Genomic DNA, 23,452 nt, shown 5'->3' on the forward strand with positions numbered 1-23,452 from the left:
TGGGAGGAAAAGCTTCAACTGACTCCTTATACAAAGCCATATGCTTCTGGGAGTTCATGCAGTCATCATTAGCTCAAAAACCTCCCCAAAACTTTTTATTTATATAGATGTAAGCAAGATTTTAAAGCAGCTTTCACTTAGCTTTTAAAGATGCATCAACTCTTTATATCACTCTTTTCCATGGTCGTGAAGAGTTGATGCATCTTTAAAAGCTAAGTGAAAGCTGATTTAAAATCTTGCTTACATCTATATAAACAAACAGTTTTGGGGAGGTTTTTGAGCTAGTGATGACTGCATGAACTCCCAGAAACATATGGCGTTGAAGCTTTTCCTCCCATTTTTTTAGAAAAATTGAAAAACTAAGGGCTTTGTTTACTAAGCCGCATTATAGGCGCGTTAGCTTTTTTTAACGCGCGTTAACCGTGTAGACGCCTACAATATTCCTATAGGCGTCTATATGCTTAGTGAGCTTGCTAATTGTAGGCGCGTTAAAAATGCTAACGCACCTTAGTAAACAGGGCCCTAAGTTAATAAAATTGATAAAATTACTCAAAGTTGAATCAATTAAGGAAGTGACGTACACATATTGAGAGGGGATTATTGTGAGTTGCATTAAAAATTAAAGCAATGGTGACTTTCAGGCTGAAAAAAATTACACATATACACCGAAAGGGGTCCTTTTATTAAGTTGTGGTAAAAATAGGCTTTAGCGTGCCCTTATGTATGTCTTTCCCACATGCTAAGGCCATGCAGTTGTAACCCCCTGCCTGGTTTTTTTTTTTTTTGCATTTATGGCCATTTTTAAAAATTACTGCAGGAGCACTTACCAACACCTGTTTTCTAGGTGGTAAAGGCTCCTGCGTTGTCCATGCACTAACCAGTTAGCATACAATAATGTAGTGCTAACTGGTTAGTGCAGGACTGCCCACTCTCCACCCCTGACATGCCCCCTCAAAAGGAAATATAAAGAATGATCTAACGCATACATTCTCAAATTACCATGCGACACTGTAGTGCATCCCGCGGTAGTCCATTTTTGCTGCGTTAGGCTTGTGTTATCACCTAATGCAGAGGGCTCTTCAATACATTATTTTCCTGGAAGAGCCAGACTTAGGCTTTTCGGGTGTAGTGTAAATACAGTTCTCTGCAGTCATCCCTGCCACTGGCTGCACCATGTTCTGATTCTTGTGCAAACAATACTCATATATTTATCCCACACACTTTCTTGCTTCCAGATTGTTTTTGAATTCAGAGGCACTTGAGATTGGTGGTCTCTATAAAAGCTGGTTGATCAATATTCTAAGCTATAGTTGGGGGGGGGGGGGGGGGGGGGGAAGCCCCTCCATAGTCATTTTTCATTTTTACGTTAGAACTAAATTGCAGCTTTTAAGTGTCATGTTTTTAACTACCTTCTTAGTCTCACTTAACAGCGACAAAATGCCTATTGGTAAATGCATTTATGTAGGGACAGTGGATGCTGGGAAACAACAGGGAGGGAAGTAAGCTCGGAAAGGCTGTTGGTTCGCTGCATGGTTAAATTAATCTTTACACTAGGCTTGTTGACAGTGATGCTGGGGGAATCCACTTTTTACTGTACAGCCCATGGTAATAACTCTAGTGATTTTGTAACATGTTGTTTCTGACCTTTTAAGCACTTCTAATACACACTTTAAAAAAATATATATATTTTTTTCTTTTCAAAGAACACCAGGATCCTGTAACATAGATTAGTATTTATAATCTGGAAGAAACATTGTTGGTTATTTACAAGTAATCCTTACTTGTTTCATCAATCATCACCTCCAGTTCTCTCCCACGACTCCTTTTGCCATTGGAGCACAAGAAAATGGAACTTTGAGACAGTGGTGGCTGGTGAACTGGACAGTAAGGGGTATGTTTACTAAGGTGTGTTAGCGTTTTTAAACCTATACATTTCTATGGGCATGATAGTGTTTAACGAGCATACACCATTTACGTGTGTTAAAAAATGCTAACACGCCCATAGTGCCACTTAGTAAACCTAGCCCTAAATGATTAACTTTCTATAATTATTAGAGAATAGGATGTTCAGATATTCGCATTCTAATACCAAGTTATAGGAACCAGGTGCTCTGCTGAAAGTGCAAGAAGGCAGTTAGTCTTCCCTCTGTTTGTTATATCATTTGTTGGTGCAATGAAGTACATTATTTTAGTTAGCTTTGTGGGGAGGGTGTTAAAATTTATCCTTATAAATATGACTGACTAATTTTTACTGTTTTTATATCTGGAATTGTGAAATTTGACATTTTCTTTGCTGTTGGAATAGGACTGCATATGCTTAGATGTTTTAATAAAATTGTTCCACACCTTTGAGAACCTGGTTTATTAGAACAAAGAATAATTTGATAATTTCGTAAAAGTTGTTCAGGCTACCTGGTTAAAAAAATTATACACACTTTTTTTTTTTAATGTTGTGTTATCAGAGAACATATTTTTGTGGTGCAGCAAGGACTATAGTAGCTTAGTGCAATATTCAGGTGAATTCCAGTTTCTTTTTTATACTATTATTTTATATTTTCTGTTTTTGTACTAGTGACGTTTTAGGTTACTATATCCTGCCTGGAGTACTTTTATTTTGTTTGAGGTTTGTTTTATGCCTGCCATTGAGGTTTCATTATTCTTTCTTGTCTTGGAAAGTTTTACGACACTATCATATTATAAATATAAGGGCTCCTTTTACAAAGAAGCACTACTAATTAACACTCTCTGAATGTGTGAAGCCCTTGGGTTTCTTTGCATTTTTATTTTTGTTACATTTGTACCCCGCGCTTTCCCACTCATGGCAGGCTCAATGCGGCTTACATGGGGCAATGGAGGGTTAAGTGACTTGCCCAGAGTCACAAGGAGCTGCCTGTGCCGGGAATTGAACTCAGTTCCGCAGGACCAAAGTCCACCACCCTAACCACTACGCCACTCCTCCATTCAGCGCTTCCTTTGTAAAAGGAGTACACAGTGAGTAAAACCTTATGGGAAGTTAAGGATATATTTAGTAAAAGGTGCTAACATAATACGCATTTCGACTCCATTAATCTCACTGTAGCCTACCAAGGTTAACACACTATTGCCTTTTACTAAATAGACCCCTAAGTTGGTTAAATTTTCTGGAAAGTTGCATAAAAGTGTTTTTCTGGCTGATTCTGAAGCATCCCTAGCCAATCTGGTTTTCAAAATATCCGCAGTGAATGTGTATTTTAGATCGGCATATAATGACATATGCAAATCATCTTATGCATTATCATTGTGGATATCCTGAAAACCAAACCGGTGTTGCAGGATTGCCTGTAGGAAGCACTGGCATAGTGCTTAGAGCAGTTGACTGAGACCCAGGAAACCCATCATTCAAATCCCATATTTCCTAATGGCATGCCTTGTGATGTTGGGCAACTCATTTTGTTCCCCATTGCCTTATGTACTTACTTTAAAATGGTAAACTCTATTGGGCAGGGGACTATTGTAATTACATGTTAGCATTCAAGGTGATTTACAGCATTATTTAGAAAGGCCAAAAATTAAAATGAATAAAAATTGACATGTTGATTTTTGGCCTGCCCTTCCAAAGAGTGTTCACTGAAATCAATTACATTTAATATTGCAGTAGCTGTTCAAATATCGTCCATGATATGGCAAGCAAATCACATTGAAATAAATTTCACATTAATTCCTGTGCAATGTCATTGCAAAATATAATTTTAAAAAATAAAATCCAGTTAAATTTCTCACAATAACAGAGCTGTAGTTACATCTGTGTCTTTTTAATGTGCAGTTTTGCTTTGTTTTCATACATACTCAGCTTATGCCTTTCAGTAGATTGTTGAAGGCAAGTTACATTCAGGTTCAGGAGATATTTCCCTGTTGCTGGAGAGCTTACACTGTAATGTTGGTACCTGAGTTAAGAGGGTTATGTGACTTACCCAACATCACAAGGGATTTGAGCCCTGTCTTCCCTGGTTCTCAGCCTGCTGCTGCTCCACTCAGTTATCATAATTAAGCAACTTCTTTATTTTTGCATAGATTTTCCACCAGTGATCTCTTAAGTAAACAAGGTCTGCTAAAAATGGCAAACAGTACATGCAAATGATTGCAAGTAAAATATAATGCATGGTTTGCTGTTTTAGCACAACTGAGTAACTTTATATGTAAAATTTATAGAAAACAAAGGGAAGTGGTGGTTGTGACCATGTTTGATACATCTGATCTTTTCTGTGATTTGTCATAAAAGAAGAGAGGAGAAAGATATTCTTCATGCTTCTTTGATTTCTGACCCCTAAGTAAGGCTAAGGTGCTGTAAGTCTTCATCCACATCTGCCTGCTGTTTTATCTTAATGTTTATCTTGACCCGATCCAGGTTGTGCCAACCCTTGGCTATGGCTCCCTCCAGCAGGGCTTGCCTTAGCAACTGTGGGCCCCTCTGACTGGGCACCTTTCAGTCACCTCTGCTCTACTGATATGACTGTGACTGAGATTTGGCTAGAGCCTGGCCAGGAAGGTGAGAGTGACTGTGTCACAGTATGCCTATTCCTGAATTTAAGAATAGGCATACTGGGTCAGACCAATGGTCCATCTAGCCCAACAGTGGCCAATCCAGCTCACAAGTACCTAGCAGAAACCCCAAATACAGGGGGGAAAAAGGACTACTCCACAAAAGTAACATCAAAAGCACATGGGAGCAATTCCAACGTGGCAATAATATTCAATGCTTCTCACAAGAAACCTCCAATGTTTATTTCTTTTTTATTTATTAACCATTTAAAATTTACAGAGAAGCATCAGATAACCACTTGGGACAAGTTATTGGACCTCATAGTGCACTGCTATTTCAAGTTCAAGCTCTTTACAAAGCTGTCATAAATCATTTGCCTCAATAACCTATTCCCTTTATCAATCTTATATGTTCAAACCTTTAAGGAGATAAACTGCTAAAGCAACAGCTTTCAAACGTCACAGTCAACGTTAGGAAAAATAAGAAAAACACAGTGACTACTTAGCTTATCAAAACATGTAGATTCAACACTGTAACAAAGCCTACCTCTTCAATGTCGCCTTCGGCACCTAATCACTACACCTCTTCTCTGGAAATCTTAACTACCCCAACTTGACATTTCGTCCTTTAGATTGTAAGCTCTTCTGAGCAGGGACAGTCCTTAATTGTTAATTTGTACAGCGCTGCGTAACCCTAGTAGCGCTCTAGAAATGTTAAGTAGTAGTAGTAACAGTTGAAGCCAAACACCCAACGCCTACACTGGATAGATAGCATTTCAGTCTCCAGCCCTGCTTTGGGAAATTTTATGAACAGTCACTGAAAATTGTACTTTTGCTGGCAAAAGATGCCATCACAGCAAAGGGCCAGTCTGCTTAAGGCCAGCTCTGCCCTCCAGAACATTCTGTGTATATACACCCCAGCTCATAGGTGTTAGACAAAAGCTAGGATGCCCTTGCTACTATTAATGTTAGGCCCATGAAATGAGAAGCAGGAGCTGACCTTAAGTACTGAAGTTGGCTCTCCCAGATGGCACTAAGCCATGTAGATAAAGATGGCTATAAAAGTTGGTGTAATTAAATATACTAAACTTGAATTGCAATAATTTCCTTATGAAACATTTCTGCCCCTGCTAAATCTCCACATCGGTTATCTTTCAAATGTCAAATCTGCCTGAAAAAATTATATGGGACTATCAAAGGTCTGACCTGTGGTCTTTGAGGTATGCAGAGAATTCCAGCAAGAAATAAAGCAGCCTGAGCAAGACTGATACCAAATGCATCTTTTATTTTAAAACCAGAATGATGCTTTCTAATATCATACATTTCATTTTTTTTTTTTTTAATTTTGCTTTCCAAAAGCAACCTTGATGCCATACCTGTTACTCTTACACATCTAATGTGACAGAATTTGTACGTTTTTTTCCTTTAATTACTCCCATATCACAGATGGCTAGACTCAAGGATCTGATTAGCAACACATAACCACTGCAGTGTTGCTGCATACTGATCGTGAACCATTCACCACCACAAGGAATTTATGCTGGAAAAATGCTATGACAGCTAGAGAACCTGGGTACTGCCAGTCAGTATTTCAACTGATACTGTCTCCTAGTCTCCTGTATGCACTTCCCATTTACCCCTGGTACCAGTACACCAGCAGCAAAAGAGGACCACAGCTGTAAGTCATGGCCTCCTGATTTCCATCTACACTCAAACTTGAGATAGTAAACGTAATTTAAAAGATGGCAAATGAAGTACAGAATAAATTTTCAATGGGAACAATTTAACACAAAAGGGACCCCTTTCATATTCCTAAAGTAATGATATGGCAGGAACAATTGCTGTGCGGGTTCCAACAAGGGAAAGAGTCAGTTGCCTTTAACAGGTGGTCTTAGTTTTTTTTATGAAAAAAAAAATATATAAAAATAAACTTATTGTCCAAAAATGCAAAAAAAGCACTGAAAGCAACAGCAAGAAATGATTTTTCAAAAAGGCACATGGTGTACTTTTTAAAATGTAGCTTGTACTGAAGCTTTAAATCAAAATGACCTGTTGGCAGTGGCACAGACCAGAACTTCTTACACAGTAGGTCCATATTAGGATTACCGCACTGCTTTCTTCACATCTTGTCTGTCAGGACTCTTTCCCACAATCCTCCTTCATTTTTTTTGTAGAGTCGAGATTTTTTATTCAAGAACAGAGTATTCTCTGGAAATGGATGTTCTTTCAAAAACATCAGGGTTGATCGAATGTGCGCAACGAAATGAGGTGGCTCAGCCAAAGGTGAGGTTGAAAGTTTCTGGCAAAGGGAAAAAAAAGAATGTATACAAATCAGTAGCAGGGTCATTTTACTAATGGTGCATGGTAAAAAGCAGTCCGGAGTAATTACCTACCTGTTAAATTCATTTCCTTAAGTCTAGCCAGGCTAGTCCAGATGTGTGGGTTTTGCTCCCTTGTGTTCATTGCAGATAAACGCAAGGAACACAGTGCTGACATCTTCCCTTCCAGGAAGCCCTAGCAGCTACCAATCCCCAAGCCCAGCAGCCTCTTTAGTCCCTTTGGCACTACCCATGGAACCAGGGACTGGGCCACTTAAATCTGCAAAACCTGAATGAGAGAAAGAACTGGAAGCCGCAATCAAAATAGCAAATAAATGAATCACAAGGACATCACAGGCAGGTTAAGAACCGCCCTGGACTGGTCTGGCATAACTCAAGGAAAGGAAATCAGGTGGAGTAGAATGTAAACAAACACACAATACACCTGAAACTGAACACGGCCAAGACCGAGCTTATCGTCTTTCCACCAAAACCCACTTCCCCATACAATTGAAAGAAAAGAGGCAAACACACTAAAATATTAAAGGTAATTAAAATACAAGCATACATAAAAACAACAACAACCTGAATCATCACAGAACCAACCACCGGCAAAGCTAATCCAGAGAGGTGCCAAATGATAGCCAGAAGAAGTGAGCTTGAATCTAGAGAGAGAGAGTTCGGACCTAAGAGGAGGGGGAAGGTTGATCCATAGTTTCGGGGGCAGGAAGAAGCTGAACATGTCCAAAACCGAGCTCCTCGTCTTTCCACCTAAACCCACTTCTCCTCTTCCTCCACTCTCGATTTCAGTTGATAACACCCTTATCCTCCCCGTCTCATCCATCCGCAACCTCGGAGTCATCTTCGACTCCTCCCTCTCCTTCTCTGCGCATATCCAGCAGACAGCCAAGACCTGTCGCTTCTTCCTCTTTAACATCAGCAAAATTCGCCCTTTCCTCTCTGAGCACACCACCCGAACTCTCATCCATGCTCTCATTACCTCTCGCCTTGACTACTGCAACCTACTCCTCACTGGCTTCCCACTTAACCATCTATCCCCCCTTCAATCCGTTCAGAACTCTGCTGCACGTCTTATATTCCGCCTGAACCGATATACTGATGTCACCCCTCTCCTCAGGTCACTTCAATGGCTTCCAATCAGATACCGCATTCAATTCAAGCTTCTCCTCCTTACCTACAAATGCACTCAGTCTGCTGCCCCTCACTATCTTTCTACCCTCATCTCCCCTTACGTTCCCGCCCGAAACCTCCGCTCACAGGACAAATCCCTCCTCTCAGTACCCTTCTCCACCACCGCTAACTCCAGGCTCCGTCCATTCTGCCTCGCCTCACCCTATGCTTGGAATAAACTTCCTGAGCCCTTATGCCAAGCCCCCTCCCTACCCATCTTCAAAGCCTCGCTCAAAGCCCACCTCTTCAATGTTGCTTTCAGCACCTAACCATTTTACCTCTCAGGAAATCTTGACTGCCCCAATTTGACTGACTGTACATTTGTCCTTTAGATTGTAAGCTCTTTGAGCAGGGACTGTCCTTCTATGTTAAATTGTACAGTGCTGCGTAACCCTAGTAGTGCTTTAGAAATGTTAAATAGTAGTAGTAGTAGTAGGCAGAAAGAAAGGTGAAAGGATTTCAGTCCCTTGGAGTAATTTGCACATAATTCTTCAGTGCTAGGAACTCAGCTGAATCAATCATCAATCTTTAAAAAATAAACAAAAAAAAACCTGAACTCCTTGTTTTTTTCTACTGGATATTTACCAGTCTTTTAATCTAACACCAAAGTATATTTAGCTTAGTCGCGTAAGCCCTAAGCCCAATGGGAACTTGTGCCCACTTTACCTCAGTAGCCAGGCCTTCAATACTGCCTCACCCTGTGGCCTGTGAACAGAACAAATAAGTGATCCATATGCTGAACAGATTCATCACCTTGGGGTACCTAAGCAATATTCGCCACATGTCCAGCAGGTGAGGTCTTTATACCTCTCCATTCTCTTCCTGCTGTTAAGAAGGGATGAAAACTGACTGATTAAAGGTGAAATGCCAAAACCACCTTTGGAAGAAAATGTGTGAATTGTCAAGGTTAAGGCTCAAGCACACTAAAAAAAAGTAGTAAAGAGCCTGCAGGCTCAGAAATCCTCCCGCCTGAATAAATGATCACCACAAATTAAAGGGTCCTTTTACTAAGGTGAGCTGAAAAATGGCTTACGGTAGTGTAGGCGCGGGGGGGGGGGGGGGGGGGGAAGAGAGGATTGGCCGAAAATGGACATGCAGCAAAATGAAAATTGCCGCGCATCCATTTTGGGTCTGAGACCTTACCGCCAGTCATCAACCTAGCGGTAAAGACGCAACAACCGGGCGGTGAGGGGTGATATGATAAAAGTCTACAAGATAATGAGCGGATTAGAGCGGACAGATTGAAAGTGTAAACAAACGCTTCACAACAACAACAAAACCAGGGGACACAAGATGAAGCTAGAATATGGTAGATTTAAAACAAATAGGAGAAAGATTTTCTTTACTCAGCGTGTAGTTAAGACTCTGGAACTCATTGCCGGAGAATGTAGTGACAGCAGCTGGCCTTACGGAATTTAAAGGGGGTTTGGACAGATTCCTGAGGGAAAAGTCCATTGAACATTATTAAAAAAAAATTGGGGGGGGGGGGGGGGGGGGGGTTGCCGGGTTCTTGAAGCCTGGATTGGCCGCTGTCGGAGACAGGATGCTGGGCTTGATGGACCCTTGGTCTTTTCCCAGTATGGCAGTACTTATGTACTTATGTAATGACCACGTGCCAAATGCCACTTGGCGCATCTGTTATGAGCACCCAAAAAAAAAATATATTTTCCAGAAATGCTTATTGGACGCGCACCAAAAATGAAATTACCGCAAGAGCCACGCAGTAGTCGGGCAGTAACTCCATTTTAACGCGCGTTGGGCGCGCATAGATGCTTATGCGTCTTAGTAAAAGGGCCCCTAAGTTTCTAAAATATCTAGCCCCACCTTTATATAATTCCAAACAAAGTTGGGGCTGAATATTTTAGAACCTTGGGCTTCAGCTTTTTTAAGCTGAAGCTCAATAAGGAAAAAACAAAATTATCGCTATTCAGTAGTTCTTTTAACATATCCGGGTGGGTACCCCTCTATGTAATAGTGATCATCACAACATATGGTCTGATATAAGGGCAAAGGCACAGTGCGGACACACAAAACTCAAAGTACTGGATTTCAGACGTACTGACTTTGATAAAATGGGGGAATACCTGAAGAAAGAGCTGTTAGCGTGGGAAGGCGTAGGAGATGTGGAAAATCAGTGGTCAAAGCTAAAGGCTACTATAAATATGGCAACTGGTCTTTATGCAAGGAAAGTAAATAAAAACCAGAGAAGCAGGAAGCCTATATGGTTCTCCAAACAAGTAGCTGAAAAAATAAGAGCAAAAGAGGCTTTGTTCAATAAATACAAAAGAACGCAACGAGAGGATCATGGAAAAGATTATCGGATTAAACTCAAAGAAGCAAAGAGAGAAATACAGCTAGCGAAAGCGCGAACAGAAGAAAAAAATGGCTAAAGATGTAAAGAGAGGTGACAAGACCTTTTTCAGATATATTGGAGAAAGGAGAAAAGATAGGAATGGAATTGCGAGACTGAAAGAAAATGAAAATGGCTATGTGGCGAGTGATGAAGATAAAGCGAACGTGATAAAACAATTACTTCTCTTCAGTGTTCATGGAGGAAAATCCTGAACAAGGACCGCGGTCGGCTGCCGAGGGAACATCTGGAAATGGAGTGGATACTGCACCGTTTACGGAAGAAAGAGTTTATCAACAACTTGAGAATCTGAAGGTGGGCAAAGCTATGAGGCCAGATGGAATACATCCCAGGATACTGAAGGAGCTCAGAGAGGTCTTGGCAGGACCTTTTAAAGATTTATTTAATAGATCTTTAGAGACAGGAGAGGTTCCACAGGATTGGAGACGAGCAGATGTGGTCCCTCTTCACAAAAGTGGAGACAGGGAAGAAGTGGGAAACAACAGACCTGTAAGTCTCACGTCGGTGTTAGGAAAAATAATGGAGTCGCTGCTGAAAGAAAGGATAGTTAACTTTCTAGAAGTCAATGGGTTACAGGACCCGAGGCAACATGGCTTTACCAAAGGAAAATCCTGACAAAGGAATCTTATTGACTTCTTTGGGTGACCAAAGCACTGATCAAACGAATTCTCCACTGCCCGATGCTAAAACATATATGGAGCACAGTGTTTCGGTCTCACGACCTGCTTCCAGGGAAAGTTGAACTTGCACACACCAAAATGTCTCCGTCAAACCACACCGACAAAAAGATAGGCCTTGCACATTTAAGGCAGTAATCTGTATTCCAGAGCTTCATCTGGAACCCTTTTTACCTTGTGACATATACTTTATACGAGACCTTCAAAACAAATGTTAACTGAAGGGATCAGCTTACATCCTTCCCCCTTCCCACCCCCCAAGTATCTTCATTGATATCAGTGCCCAATTCCTGTGGGTGATAAATTTAAATTTTGACTTCCAGAAGGAGCAGTGCTGGTACAAACAGAAAATTCATCACTCTAGACCAGTATTTCTCAACCTTCTCTTGAAGGCACACATAGCCAGTCAGGTTTTCACGATTATCACAATTAATATGAATGAGATAGATCTGTATATAGTGTAGATCAACTATATTCAAATTTATGTCATGCAAAACTAAAATGTTTCCTTTACAGATGTCTATAAAATAATGAGAGGAGTGGAACGGGTAGACATGAATCACTTGTTTACTCTTTGCAAAAATATTAGAACTAAGGGGCACGCAATGAAGCTACAAAGTTGTAAAATTAAAACAAATTGTGGAAAGTATTTCTTCACTCAATGTGTAATTAAACTCTGGAATTTGTTGCCAGAGAAACTGCTTAGCAGGGTTTAAAAAAGTTTGAATAGCTTCCTAAAAGAAAAGTCCATAAGCCATTATTAAGATGACTTGGAGAAAATTCACTGCTTATTTCTAGAATAAGCAACATAAAATGTACTGTACCGTTTGGGGATCTAGCCAGATACTTGTAACTTGGATTGGCCATTGTTGGAAACAGGATGCTGGGCTTGATGGATCTTCGGTCTGTCCCAGTATGGCAACACTTATGTTCTTATGACATTAGAAAACAAAATGAATATTAAAGTAACTCTGTTTCCAATTACCTTCAATATCTGCTCATCATCTTGCTCCAACCAGAAGTCCAGAAATGGAAAAGGCATCCAGTAGTAAGGTCCAATGCACAGCTGTTCTGTTTTTACATCGTAAATGCTGATCATCTTCAGAAGGAAAATACAAGGTGACATAAGATGAGTGGATTCAAGAGATCACATACTACCTCAACATTATTCTCTCCAACCCAATGGAAGTTGGAAAGAGTTATACAAAAGGGGTCACAATAACTCTCTAAAATGTTAACAGAAATGGGATAAAACTTGGCATGTAGGGAAAACCAATAAAAAGACACAAGTTTGAAAACAGACCGACTTGGACTGTTTTCAGAGATATAAGCCCTCCAAAAATGGTCCAATGCATTTTTATGTGAGAAGGAGTTCCAGCTTCTGACCCACAGAAACCTATATACACTGAACCAATTGGTGAAACTGCCTGTTCTCTACTCTTCCAACCCCCCCCCCCCCCCCCCCCACACAAACATAACTCAATCTGGGGAGCATAAAGAAGGTTCCTGCTATGCTGTTGGTTATCAATGCTGAGAAGGCCTTTGACAGAGCTTTCTGATACAGTCCCTGTAGAAATATGGGGTTGGGGATCATTTACTGTATTGTAAACCTGAAGCTTGTGTGAAAGCGAATGGCAGTTATGGTAATCGATTTCAGTTAGGAAGGTTACAGGACAGGGCTGTCCTTTATCTCCTCTGCTATTTGTGTTAACTTTGAAACCTCTAGCTGAAAGGATTAGATTAAACCCAGATATTATGGACATAACAATTATTCATACAAGGACTAAAAAAAAAAAAGCCATAATTTGTGCAGTTATTATTCTGTTAACTCTTAAAGCCAAGGATTTCATTACATCCTATAGTGAAAAAAACAGAGATACTGTATAGCAGATTGGCAGGTTTCAAAGTCAACATGGACAAGACAGAGGCTTTGAATAACCAAACAGAAGAGACACTGAGGTAGCACTTTCTATTGAGGTGGGTGTAATGAATACAAAAATATCCTGAGAAGTGCAAAATGTATTATACAAGGGGAAGCAGTGGGGTGGCCTCAGCATTCCTAATTTCAGGCAATTCTTTCAGGCCTGTTTTGAAGACGTTATTAAAGTGGAAGGGGAACCTTCAGGTCTAATGTTGGCTAGGGGTGGAGCAAAACTATACAGATCTTTTCTCTGTTGGTTTTTTATATTTTTTATAACTCACTTAACCCTCAAGGATCCACTCCTTTGTATCACCTGCCCCAGGTATTTAATCAAGGAAGTTGGAGGGCACTGAAGAACCACTTCACTAAATGTGAGTTACATACACGGGAGACCTTCCAAAGACAAACAGGGATAGATAGGACCTTTTTGCTCCAGACGCAGAGATAGTAGACATTTTTATCCAGGTATAGAGGAAGATGTATTTGGGCTATGAGAACACAAGGGGCTAATACAGCCATTTAGTGATGTGATGTGATGGGAAAGGGACAGTCTCCTTTCATCAGCTAAATTGGCTAGGGCTCTTCAGCTTGGAGAAAAGATGGCTGAGGGGAGATATAATATAGGTCTATAAAATACTGAGCGGAGTGGAACAGGTAGATGTGAATCGCTTAAATACTAGGACTAGAGGGCACACAATGAAGCTACAAAGTAGTAAATTTAAAACAAATCGGAGAAAATATTTCTTCACTCAATGTGTAATTAAACTCTGGAATTCGTTGCTAGATGTGGTAAAAGCAGTTAGCTTAGCGGGGTTTTTAAAACAATTTGGATAATTTCCTAAAAGAAAAGTCCTTAAGCCATTATTAAGATGGACTTGGGAAAATCCACTGCATATTCTAAGATAAGCAGCATAAAATCCGCTTTACTGTTCTGGGATCTTGCTTGGTACTTGTAACCTGGATTGGCCACTGTTGGAAACAGGATACTGGGCTTGATGAACCTTTGGTCTGTCCCAGTATGGCAAGACTTATGTGCTTAACCCCAAATGAGGACAATTTTCTAAATATATTTATCTGGGCATACTGTCCACCCCTTCTGCAATTAAGAGTATGCACTGATGTCTCTTTGAGTCTGTGCAACTGTCAAGACTTACTGCTTTGCTGTGACTGCAGCTGCTTGTTGCTGCCCCCTCCCCGGCCAGAAACTGACACCCTAGACAACTGCCTAACAGTTAAGCCACTCTTGGTAGAATGACTTTATACACACAGAATTTCTATAACAGATACCCCCCCCCCCCCCCCAAACCACTGTTTTAAACTCACTGCTCCTCCTGTTAAACTTCGAGCTGAACGAATATCTTCATCCGGTCCCTGATCTTGAAATGTTGCACTAAAAATCTCTGCTGTCTTAACATTCACAGCTGTTTAAGTGTGAAGAAAGAATAAAAGAAAATAATTGGGTAAAACAGCACAGTGAGAATGCATCAAGTTACTGTTCTCAGTCCCTCTACTGTGTCACCTCAGCGAGAGGCAAGCAAACTACATCTCTCTCACACTGACAGGAAAACAGGTCTTTTAAAAAGTAAAATAAGCAAAAACAGAAGGAGTGGTGTGCCACCAGGCTCTGGCATATCCTTGCCAGTAAGATACAAAAAAGTGAAACAACCTACCTGCTACCAGGGCCGCTGAGGGGGGGGGCAAAATTCCCCAGGCCCGGGCCTCCAAGGGGGGCCCGGCGCCGGGTTCAGGCCGCCAGCGCTGCAGTTCCCGGTCTCACCTGCCTGCCTCCTCGGCTCCAGGCCCCCTGCATTAGAAGCAGCACAGATTGCCTCCCTTCAGGCCTTCCCTCCCTGTGTCCCGCCTTTGCGGAAACCGGAAGTTACATCAGACGAAGGCGGGACACAGGGAGGGAAGGCCAGAAGAGAGGCGATCTGTGACTGCCGCTTTGAATGCAGGGGGCCCGGAGCCGTGGAGGCAGGCAGGTGAGACCGGGGACTGCAGTGGCGGGGGGAGCGACAGGGGGCGGCAGGGGGAGCAATAGGGGGCGGGGCGGCCTTGCCCCGGGCCCGGCCTAGTCTCTCGGCGGCCCTGCCTGCTACCTTCTAAAGTAATTATATAATGGCCATCATTTTTCCAGTTAATTTGCTGGCAATACCATTGATGATCAGCGGAAACAAAATTACAAGCAATGAAAGGAACAACATCAGCGGTGGCCAGTCTGTACAGGCAGATGGCTCCTGCCAGACCCATCTAAAAATCATGCAAACTTACACTTATGCCCATTTCAAAGCAAGCAACTGCTGAGACCCCCAGAGGAGATCCTTAAAGCATAACGGGGGAAAAATAGGGAGGCAGGATAATCATACCATCAAATACACATCATAGACATAAGAAAAAAATAATCAAAATCAGGAATCGGTGGCCCAGTAATAAAGACACTAAGGGCCCTGTTTACTAAGCCGCGTTATCGGCGCGTTAGTGTCTTTAACATGCATTAACCGTGTAAGCACCTACAATATCCCTATAAGCGCCTACACAGTTAGCATGTGAGCTAATAGTAGGCATGTTAAAAACTCTATCACGCCTTTGTAAACAGGGCCCTAAAACACACACCACCTCACAGCAATGTATTTATTTATTGGGATTTATTAAACTGCCTTTTTGAAGAGATTCCATGTCTGCAGCAATCGTGCTCAACATGACAAACACACAACTCCCACGATGTGGTTTTGGCAGCCACTGTCTGGGAGCGAGGACCTTGGTGTCTTTGTGTGCAAGAGAGAGAGACTATATTGGGGTTTTTTTTTTTTTTAAGTTTAATCTTTTTATTGAATTTCCATACAGAGAGAAAACAATAAACATAACCAAGAACAACCCTCAAAAGTCATAAAAACAAAACAAAACAACGGGGGGTCCAAAGTACAAGTGCTTTGCTGGTTGTAAAGAACAAATCATCAAAAAAAAAACTTCAAACAGCCCAAAACACTGCAGCCAGACTCATATTTGGTAAAACAAAATACGAAAGTGCCAAACCCCTAAGAGAAAAACTGCATTGGCTTCCACTCAAGAATGTATTACGTTCAAGGTCTGCACCCTGGTTCATAAAATCATTTACGGAGATGCCCCGGCCTACATGTCAGACCTCATAGACCTACCACCCAGGAATACTAAAAGATCAGCATGCACATTCCTGAATCTCCACTTCCCCAGCTGCAAAGGACTAAAGTACAAATGAATGCATGCGTCCAGTTTCTCCTAAATGAGTTCGCAGTTGTGGAATGCACTACCATTTGATGTGAAAACAATACGCGATCCAATCATCTTTTGGAAATCACTGAAGACTTATCTCTTCAACAAAGAATACTCCAACGATCCATCATAAGAACTGTTTCGCATTTACGCTTTATCTATTATTCCACATACGACCTCTGCATACTAATTGCTTAATTCTATTATGTCACCCATGTTCTTTATGTAATACTAATTGTATCTTTTACTCTGTAACGGTGACTGCCATGACAGAACAATGTTAGCCACATTGAGCCTGCAAATTGGTTGGAAAATGTGGGATACAAATGCAACAAATAATAATAATAATAATTTGCAGACGTAAGACTGTGAAAACATTACTAAAGCAAATACAATTTGGCACTGCAAGGTTCCAAGAATACCATTAAGTGGAAACACTAATTGATCAGCAGTTAACATATTTGCTATTGGTTCCCAAGTCTTCTCTATCTGGGCTCGCTGATTTAGCTTGTAAGCAGTAGCCTGCTCATACCTTTAACACGAGACAGAATTACACCAATAAACAATATTATTAGATCTCGAATTCTTCCAATTGCCCAGGCTATGCTGAAAAGCCAGGGCGATTAAGATGTCCAGGAGCTTATTGGCTGAAGGTGTATAATGAAGAGTTTTCAAGGATGAACAAAAGATGAGAAGAGGTAGTGTAGAAACAGGGTTATTGGGGATGAATTTGCCTATTATTTTTACAGACTCCCAGCCAAAAAGTATGGATTTCCGTACACTTGAATAACATATAGGCCAGGGTGCCAGTTGCCAGACTACAATGCCAACAAGAGCTGGTAGCAGATCCGCCCTATGCATTTTGATGCATCCATGATATTCTGTGTATGAGGAAGAATGAAGGCTGCATTAAATTTTCCAACAGGGTCAGTCTATTTAAGGAAGTCCATAAGCGATCCCAATCAATATCCGGTGCAGAGATTTTCAGCACTGGGCTGTCAAAAAGTTGGCCAATCATCCAGATTCCTCTATGTGTCCAGGCTTTCCAATAGAATAGCCGTTTATCTGTTTTCAAAAGTGGGTTCTTCCAGATAGGTGCTGCTGGTCCTTTGGTCAAAGGGATAGTTTGTACTGCATCTACAAATCACAGCACCACACACATCATGGATTACATAATGGTATTTAAGAGATTTCAGAATGACCATAGCCATATAATGGGCTGTGTGTAAGCCATTTCAAGTTGCGGCCACATGGATGTCACATCTGTATCTGCTTCATCTTCCAGCCAATGCAGACCATACAGCATCATATAAAAGACGTGGTATAGTGAAAATTGGGAAAGTTAAGGCCTCCAAATTACCATGGTCTTTTCAATTTGCAGTTACCAATTCTCAGAGGTTTGTTGGTCCAGCAGAATTGAAGCAAGGTTGATTTGCAGCACTTCTAAAATGCTCGAAGGGGAGCTGTAATTAATATGTGGGGCCAGCATAATTTTAATCGTCCAAATGCCCCCATTGAGTCAGATGTTTAGCAGACCATTATTGCCTATATTTTGGACATACCACATTTTATATTTTCTGCAACATCTCTAGACAGTTCCATTCCCAGGTATTTAATTGCCCATTCCTGCCCATCTGAAGTCAAAGTTAGTTTCAAACGAAGGTCATTCATCAGCGTTAGTTCTGATTTACTCCAGATGATCTTTTAGCCAGAGAAAATTGAGTACTTGGAAAAGATTTGAATGACTGCTGGTATGGATTGCTAAGGTCGCATAAGGAAGAGTAAAACATTGGCGGAATAGGCAGCTAATTTGCTCACCTCTCCAGCGGTACCAATGACTTCAACAGCTGGATCTTGATGAATTGCCAAGATCAGGGGTTCCAAAAACCAAAAGATAAAAGAGTAGTGGGGACAAAGGGCACCCCTATCTTGTACCTAGTCATAGAACAGAAGTTTCAGACAGCGTCTCATTGACCAGAATATGCCAAGTAGGGGCATTATACAGTAGAGACATAGTTCGAGAAAACATCTCCAAATCCAAACCATTGAAGAACAGCAGTCAGGAATGACCATTCAACGCAGCTGAATGTTTTTTCAGCATCGATTGATAAGGCTGAAGTTGGAGATTTCTGCTGCTGTGCTGCCAAGAGAAGATTAAGAAAGAATCTCACATCATCAGTGATACAGTGGTTCTTGACAAATCCAACCTGATCTGGGTGAATAAGTGTCCCCAGGACTGATGCAAGTCTGTATGCAATTACCTTCAAGAAAATCTTGTAATTGACATCAAGCAGCGATACAGGCCCCCTCACTGAACTGACGCACAATTGATAAAGGCAAGCTCAGGTGCTGAAATTAAGAAGCAGATACTTAGAGTATCTGCAATAGAATTCAACCAGAAGGCTATCTGCCCAGGTATTTTCCTATCCAGAAGATTCTTAATTCCTGCATCAATCTCTTGTGATGTGATATGGGCTTCTAATTTACTCCTCTATGTTGCTTGTAGCATAGGATACGCTATGTGCTGGGGGAAAGAATCTTGTTGACCAGCAACCTCAGACCACTCAGATGTATACAATTTGAAATAAAACTGTACAAACTGCTGAGCAATGGCAGAGTTCGCCATACAGAGCTTTCTGCTTTCATTATATACATCCGTATCTCAAAAAAGATATAGTAGAATTGGAAAAGGTACAGCGAAGGGCGACGAAAATGATAGTGGGGATGGGACGACTTTCCTATGAAGAGAGGCTGAGAAGGCTAGGGCTTTTCAGCTTGGAGAAGAGACGGCTGAGGGGAGATATGATAGAAGTGTATAAAATAATGAGTGGAATGGATCGGGTGGATGTGAAGCGACTGTTCACGCTATCCAAAAATACTAGGACTAGAGGGCATGAGTTGAAGCTACAGTGTGGTAAATTTAAAACGAATCGGAGAAAATTTTTCTTCACCCAACGTGTAATTAGACTCTGGAATTCGTTGCCGGAGAACGTGGTACGGGCGGTTAGCTTGACGGAGTTTAAAAAGGGGTTAGATAGATTCCTAAAGGACAAGTTCATAGACCGCTATTAAATGGACTTGGAAAAATTCCGCATTTTTAGGTATAACTTGTCTGGAATGTTTTTACGTTTGGGGAGCGTGCCAGGTGCCCTTGACCTGGATTGGCCACTGTCGGTGACAGGATGCTGGGCTAGATGGACCTTTGGTCTTTCCCAGTATGGCACTACTTACAGTGGGGGAAATAAGTATTTGATCCCTTGCTGATTTTGTAAGTTTGCCCACTGACAAAGACATGAGCAGCCCATAATTGAAGGGTAGGTTATTGGTAACAGTGAGAGATAGCACATCACAAATTAAATCCGGAAAATCACATTGTGGAAAGTATATGAATTTATTTGCATTCTGCAGAGGGAAATAAGTATTTAATCCCTCTGGCAAACAAGACCTAATACTTGGTGGCAAAACCCTTGTTGGCAAGCACAGCGGTCAGACGTCTTCTGTAGTTGATGATGAGGTTTGCACACATGTCAGGAGGAATTTTGGTCCACTCCTCTTTGCAGATCATCTCTAAATCATTAAGAGTTCTGGGCTGTCGCTTGGCACTCGCAGCTTCAGCTCCCTCCATAAGTTTTCAATGGGATTAAGGTCTGGTGACTGGCTAGGCCACTCCATGACCCTAATGTGCTTCTTCCTGAGCCACTCCTTTGTTGCCTTGGCTGTATGTTTTGGGTCATTGTCGTGCTGGAAGACCCAGCCACGACCCATTTTTAAGGCCCTGGCGGAGGGAAGGAGGTTGTCACTCAGAATTGTACGGTACATGGCCCCATCCATTCTCCCATTGATGCGGTGAAGTAGTCCTGTGCCCTTAGCAGAGAAACACCCCCAAAACATAACATTTCCACCTCCATGCTTGACAGTGGGGACGGTGTTCTTTGGGTCATAGGCAGCATTTCTCTTCCTCCAAACACGGCGAGTTGAGTTCATGCCAAAGAGCTCAATTTTTGTCTCATCTGACCACAGCACCTTCTCCCAATCACTCTCGGCATCATCCAGGTGTTCACTGGCAAACTTCAGACGGGCCATCACATGTGCCTTCCGGAGCAGGGGGACCTTGCGGGCACTGCAGGATTGCAATCCGTTATGTCGTAATGTGTTACCAATGGTTTTCGTGGTGACAGTGGTCCCAGCTGCCTTGAGATCATTGACAAGTTCCCCCCTTGTAGTTGTAGGCTGATTTCTAACCTTCCTCATGATCAAGGATACCCCACGAGGTGAGATTTTGCGTGGAGCCCCAGATCTTTGTCGATTGACAGTCATTTTGTACTTCTTCCATTTTCTTACTATGGCACCAACAGTTGTCTCCTTCTCGCCCAGCGTCTTACTGATGGTTTTGTAGCCCATTCCAGCCTTGTGCAGGTGTATGATCTTGTCCCTGACATCCTTAGACAGCTCCTTGCTCTTGGCCATTTTGTAGAGGTTAGAGTCTGACTGATTCACTGAGTCTGTGGACAGGTGTCTTTCATACAGGTGACCATTGCCGACAGCTGTCTGTCATGCAGGTAACGAGTTGATTTGGAGCATCTACCTGGTCTGTAGGGGCCAGATCTCTTACTGGTTGGTGGGGGATCAAATACTTATTTCCCTCTGCAGAATGCAAATAAATTCATATACTTTCCACAATGTGATTTTCCGGATTTAATTTGTGATGTGCTATCTCTCACTGTTACCAATAACCTACCCTTCAATTATGGGCTGCTCATGTCTTTGTCAGTGGGCAAACTTACAAAATCAGCAAGGGATCAAATACTTATTTCCCCCACTGTATGTACTTATGTACTTATGTACATTATGCACCTCTGGCCATGACCTTATAAAATTCACCGCTAAAGCCATCAGGGCCTGGAGCCTTAGCTGTTTTTAACTTTATGGCCATTTGAATCTCATGGACACTGATGGGTGCATCCAACCCTTGAACCTGGTCTTGTGTGAGTGTAGGGAAGCAGAAGTCCCGAAAAAAATTCTCTCTGATCCAAATTCCCCTCCTGTCTAGCGTAAAGCTGTTTATAGTAGGAGGTAAAGGCCTGAATGATATCCCCATCTTGAGCCATAACCCCCCTGATGTTTTAAGTTTATTAATACATTTAGTTCCCCTTCTGGGGCCGTAACAAATTAACCAATAAACGACCGTTTATGTAACTTGTACTTACACAAGATGACTTTTTAGACTCCAGAGCAAAATTGGACATCATTAAGTTGGGCCTTGATACAAAAAAAAACTCATGTCGCTGAACGTCTGACATCTCCCTCACATGTCTATGTTGTGGGTATCTGAGTTTCTCTACCAGATTTAAAAGCTCCTCATCCCGCTTTATCCTTTGGCCACTAACATAACTATTTATTTGACCTCTCAAGACTACCTTAGATGCTTCCCACAATGAAATGGCCTCCATGTGGCTATCATCATTATGTTCCAAATAATCCTGCCATATCTTCCTTAACAAATCTTGAAACTGTGGGATTTGGCACAAGACAGGATTCAGTCTCCAAAGTCCCTGGGAATCTCGTCCACTCGCAGTTCTATGATCACCAGCGCAGGACCAGATACTACCCGTGGTTCTCAGTGCATCCCCTAACGGTGTGAACAAAGATTGAACTAATAATACATAGCCCAGTCGGGTACGGACCACATGAACATGACAGTAGTATGTGTAATCTAATTCCAGCAGATGCAAAAACCCACCGGGTAGTCACTAGTCCCAATTGTTGCATTAGAAAATTCACACTTTTCCCCTCATGGCCTTTGGGAATGGGGCTTAGATGGATTACAATCCATCCCCAGGTTAGATGCGATCTTAAAACCACCTCCTAAAATAGGAGTATAACCCCCAAACTGACTAACCTGAGTGATCAGATCTGTGAAAAAGCAGTGCTCATAAATATTAGATGCACATATGCTGCTAAACAATAGGTATCTACCACGTAATGCACCAAGCACTACCGTATACACGTATCGCCCATGTGGGTCAGTCTCCACCTTGTGAGTAATCCAGTCCAAACCCCTCTGTCAGCCATTATAAGCTGCTGCTGCTGCTGCTGCCGCCGCCACCACCTCCCCAACCCAGCCCCTCTTGAGCTTCAGGTGTTCAGGTGAGTTTCCTGTATTAGGGCTACGTCTAGCTTTTGTTTCTTTGAGGTAAGCAAGTGAATGGTCACGTTTAATGGGAGAATGAAGGCCCATCCACATTTAAAGATGCAACTTGAAACACCATTATCTACTGATAAATTAACAGTGGCACATAATACCTAAGTAGCAAATCCTGAAATAGCGGAGAATAAACTACCCGAGTCCCATCCATACCCCGGCAGCATTCAGCCAAACGAGCAAAACTCATGCACTGTAACACAACTGTCAGAAAAACTGCAAAGCCCACCCATACAGCTTGTACAAGACACCCCCCTCCCACACACCTACATGCGCACAGACCATACATTCATCTATCTTCCAAGTTCCAACATACCCTACAGTCAAATCGAGGATAAAGGCTGGGGGCTGACATGATGAATCCGCTCAATACGCAATCATGCCAGCTTCTCTGTCAGGCCCAAAGCACCTGGTAGTTCTTTCGTGCAAATATCCAAAAGATCTGCATCCAATATATTCTCTGATAACCCAATAAGCCGAATATTATTCTGCCGACTGTGGTTGTCTTGTCATCAACTCTTTCCGACAACTGTGCATTATCCTTTTTCAACTGCGCAATTTGATTGGCCAGTTGTCCAACAGTAAATTCTTGCGCTTGTATCCTTTGTCGATTCTCATGTGTCACCATTGTATCTTTTAGTTTCTTCACGGTAGAGTTTAAGTGTGCCAACTTATCCTCCAAAAGAGCGGCAACACAATGTGTAAGGTGTTCACTACTTCCTCCAACGTGATTAGTACCAGTTGATCTGCAGTCGCCGTCATTTTGTCATGGCCGTGATTTTCATAAGAACATAAGAGTAGCCATACTTGGTCAGACCAACGGTCCATCTACCCCAGTATCCTGTTTTCCAAACAGTGGCCAAGTCAGGTCACAAGAACCTTGTAGAAACCCAAATCATGGCAACATTCCATACTACAAAACCCAAGGCAAGAAGTTGTTTCCCATGTCTGTCTGAATAGCAGACTATGGACTTTTCCTTCAAGAATTTGTCCAAACCTTGTTTA

At 41.9% G+C, this 23,452-nt stretch overlaps 1 protein-coding gene across 2 annotated transcripts in view; it reads right to left on the minus strand.

Annotated features, from left to right (window-relative positions):
• Positions 1 to 5,231: 5,231 nt before the first annotated feature.
• The window catches only part of NTAN1 (N-terminal asparagine amidase), a 44,198-nt gene continuing 25,977 nt past the window's right edge, over positions 5,232 to 23,452 (minus strand). For both annotated transcript variants that reach the window (XM_030211085.1, XM_030211086.1), the window contains 3 exons: positions 14,320 to 14,417; positions 12,061 to 12,174; positions 5,232 to 6,817 (listed from right to left, as the gene is read on the minus strand). In XM_030211085.1, coding sequence (XP_030066945.1) covers positions 6,638 to 6,817; positions 12,061 to 12,174; positions 14,320 to 14,417 — 392 coding nt within the window. In that variant the 3' untranslated portion in view covers positions 5,232 to 6,637. The remainder of the gene's footprint in view (positions 6,818 to 12,060; positions 12,175 to 14,319; positions 14,418 to 23,452) is intronic.

Source organism: Microcaecilia unicolor, chromosome 8 (assembly GCF_901765095.1).
Source record: "Microcaecilia unicolor chromosome 8, aMicUni1.1, whole genome shotgun sequence".
Taxonomy (NCBI): Eukaryota; Metazoa; Chordata; class Amphibia; order Gymnophiona; family Siphonopidae; genus Microcaecilia; species Microcaecilia unicolor.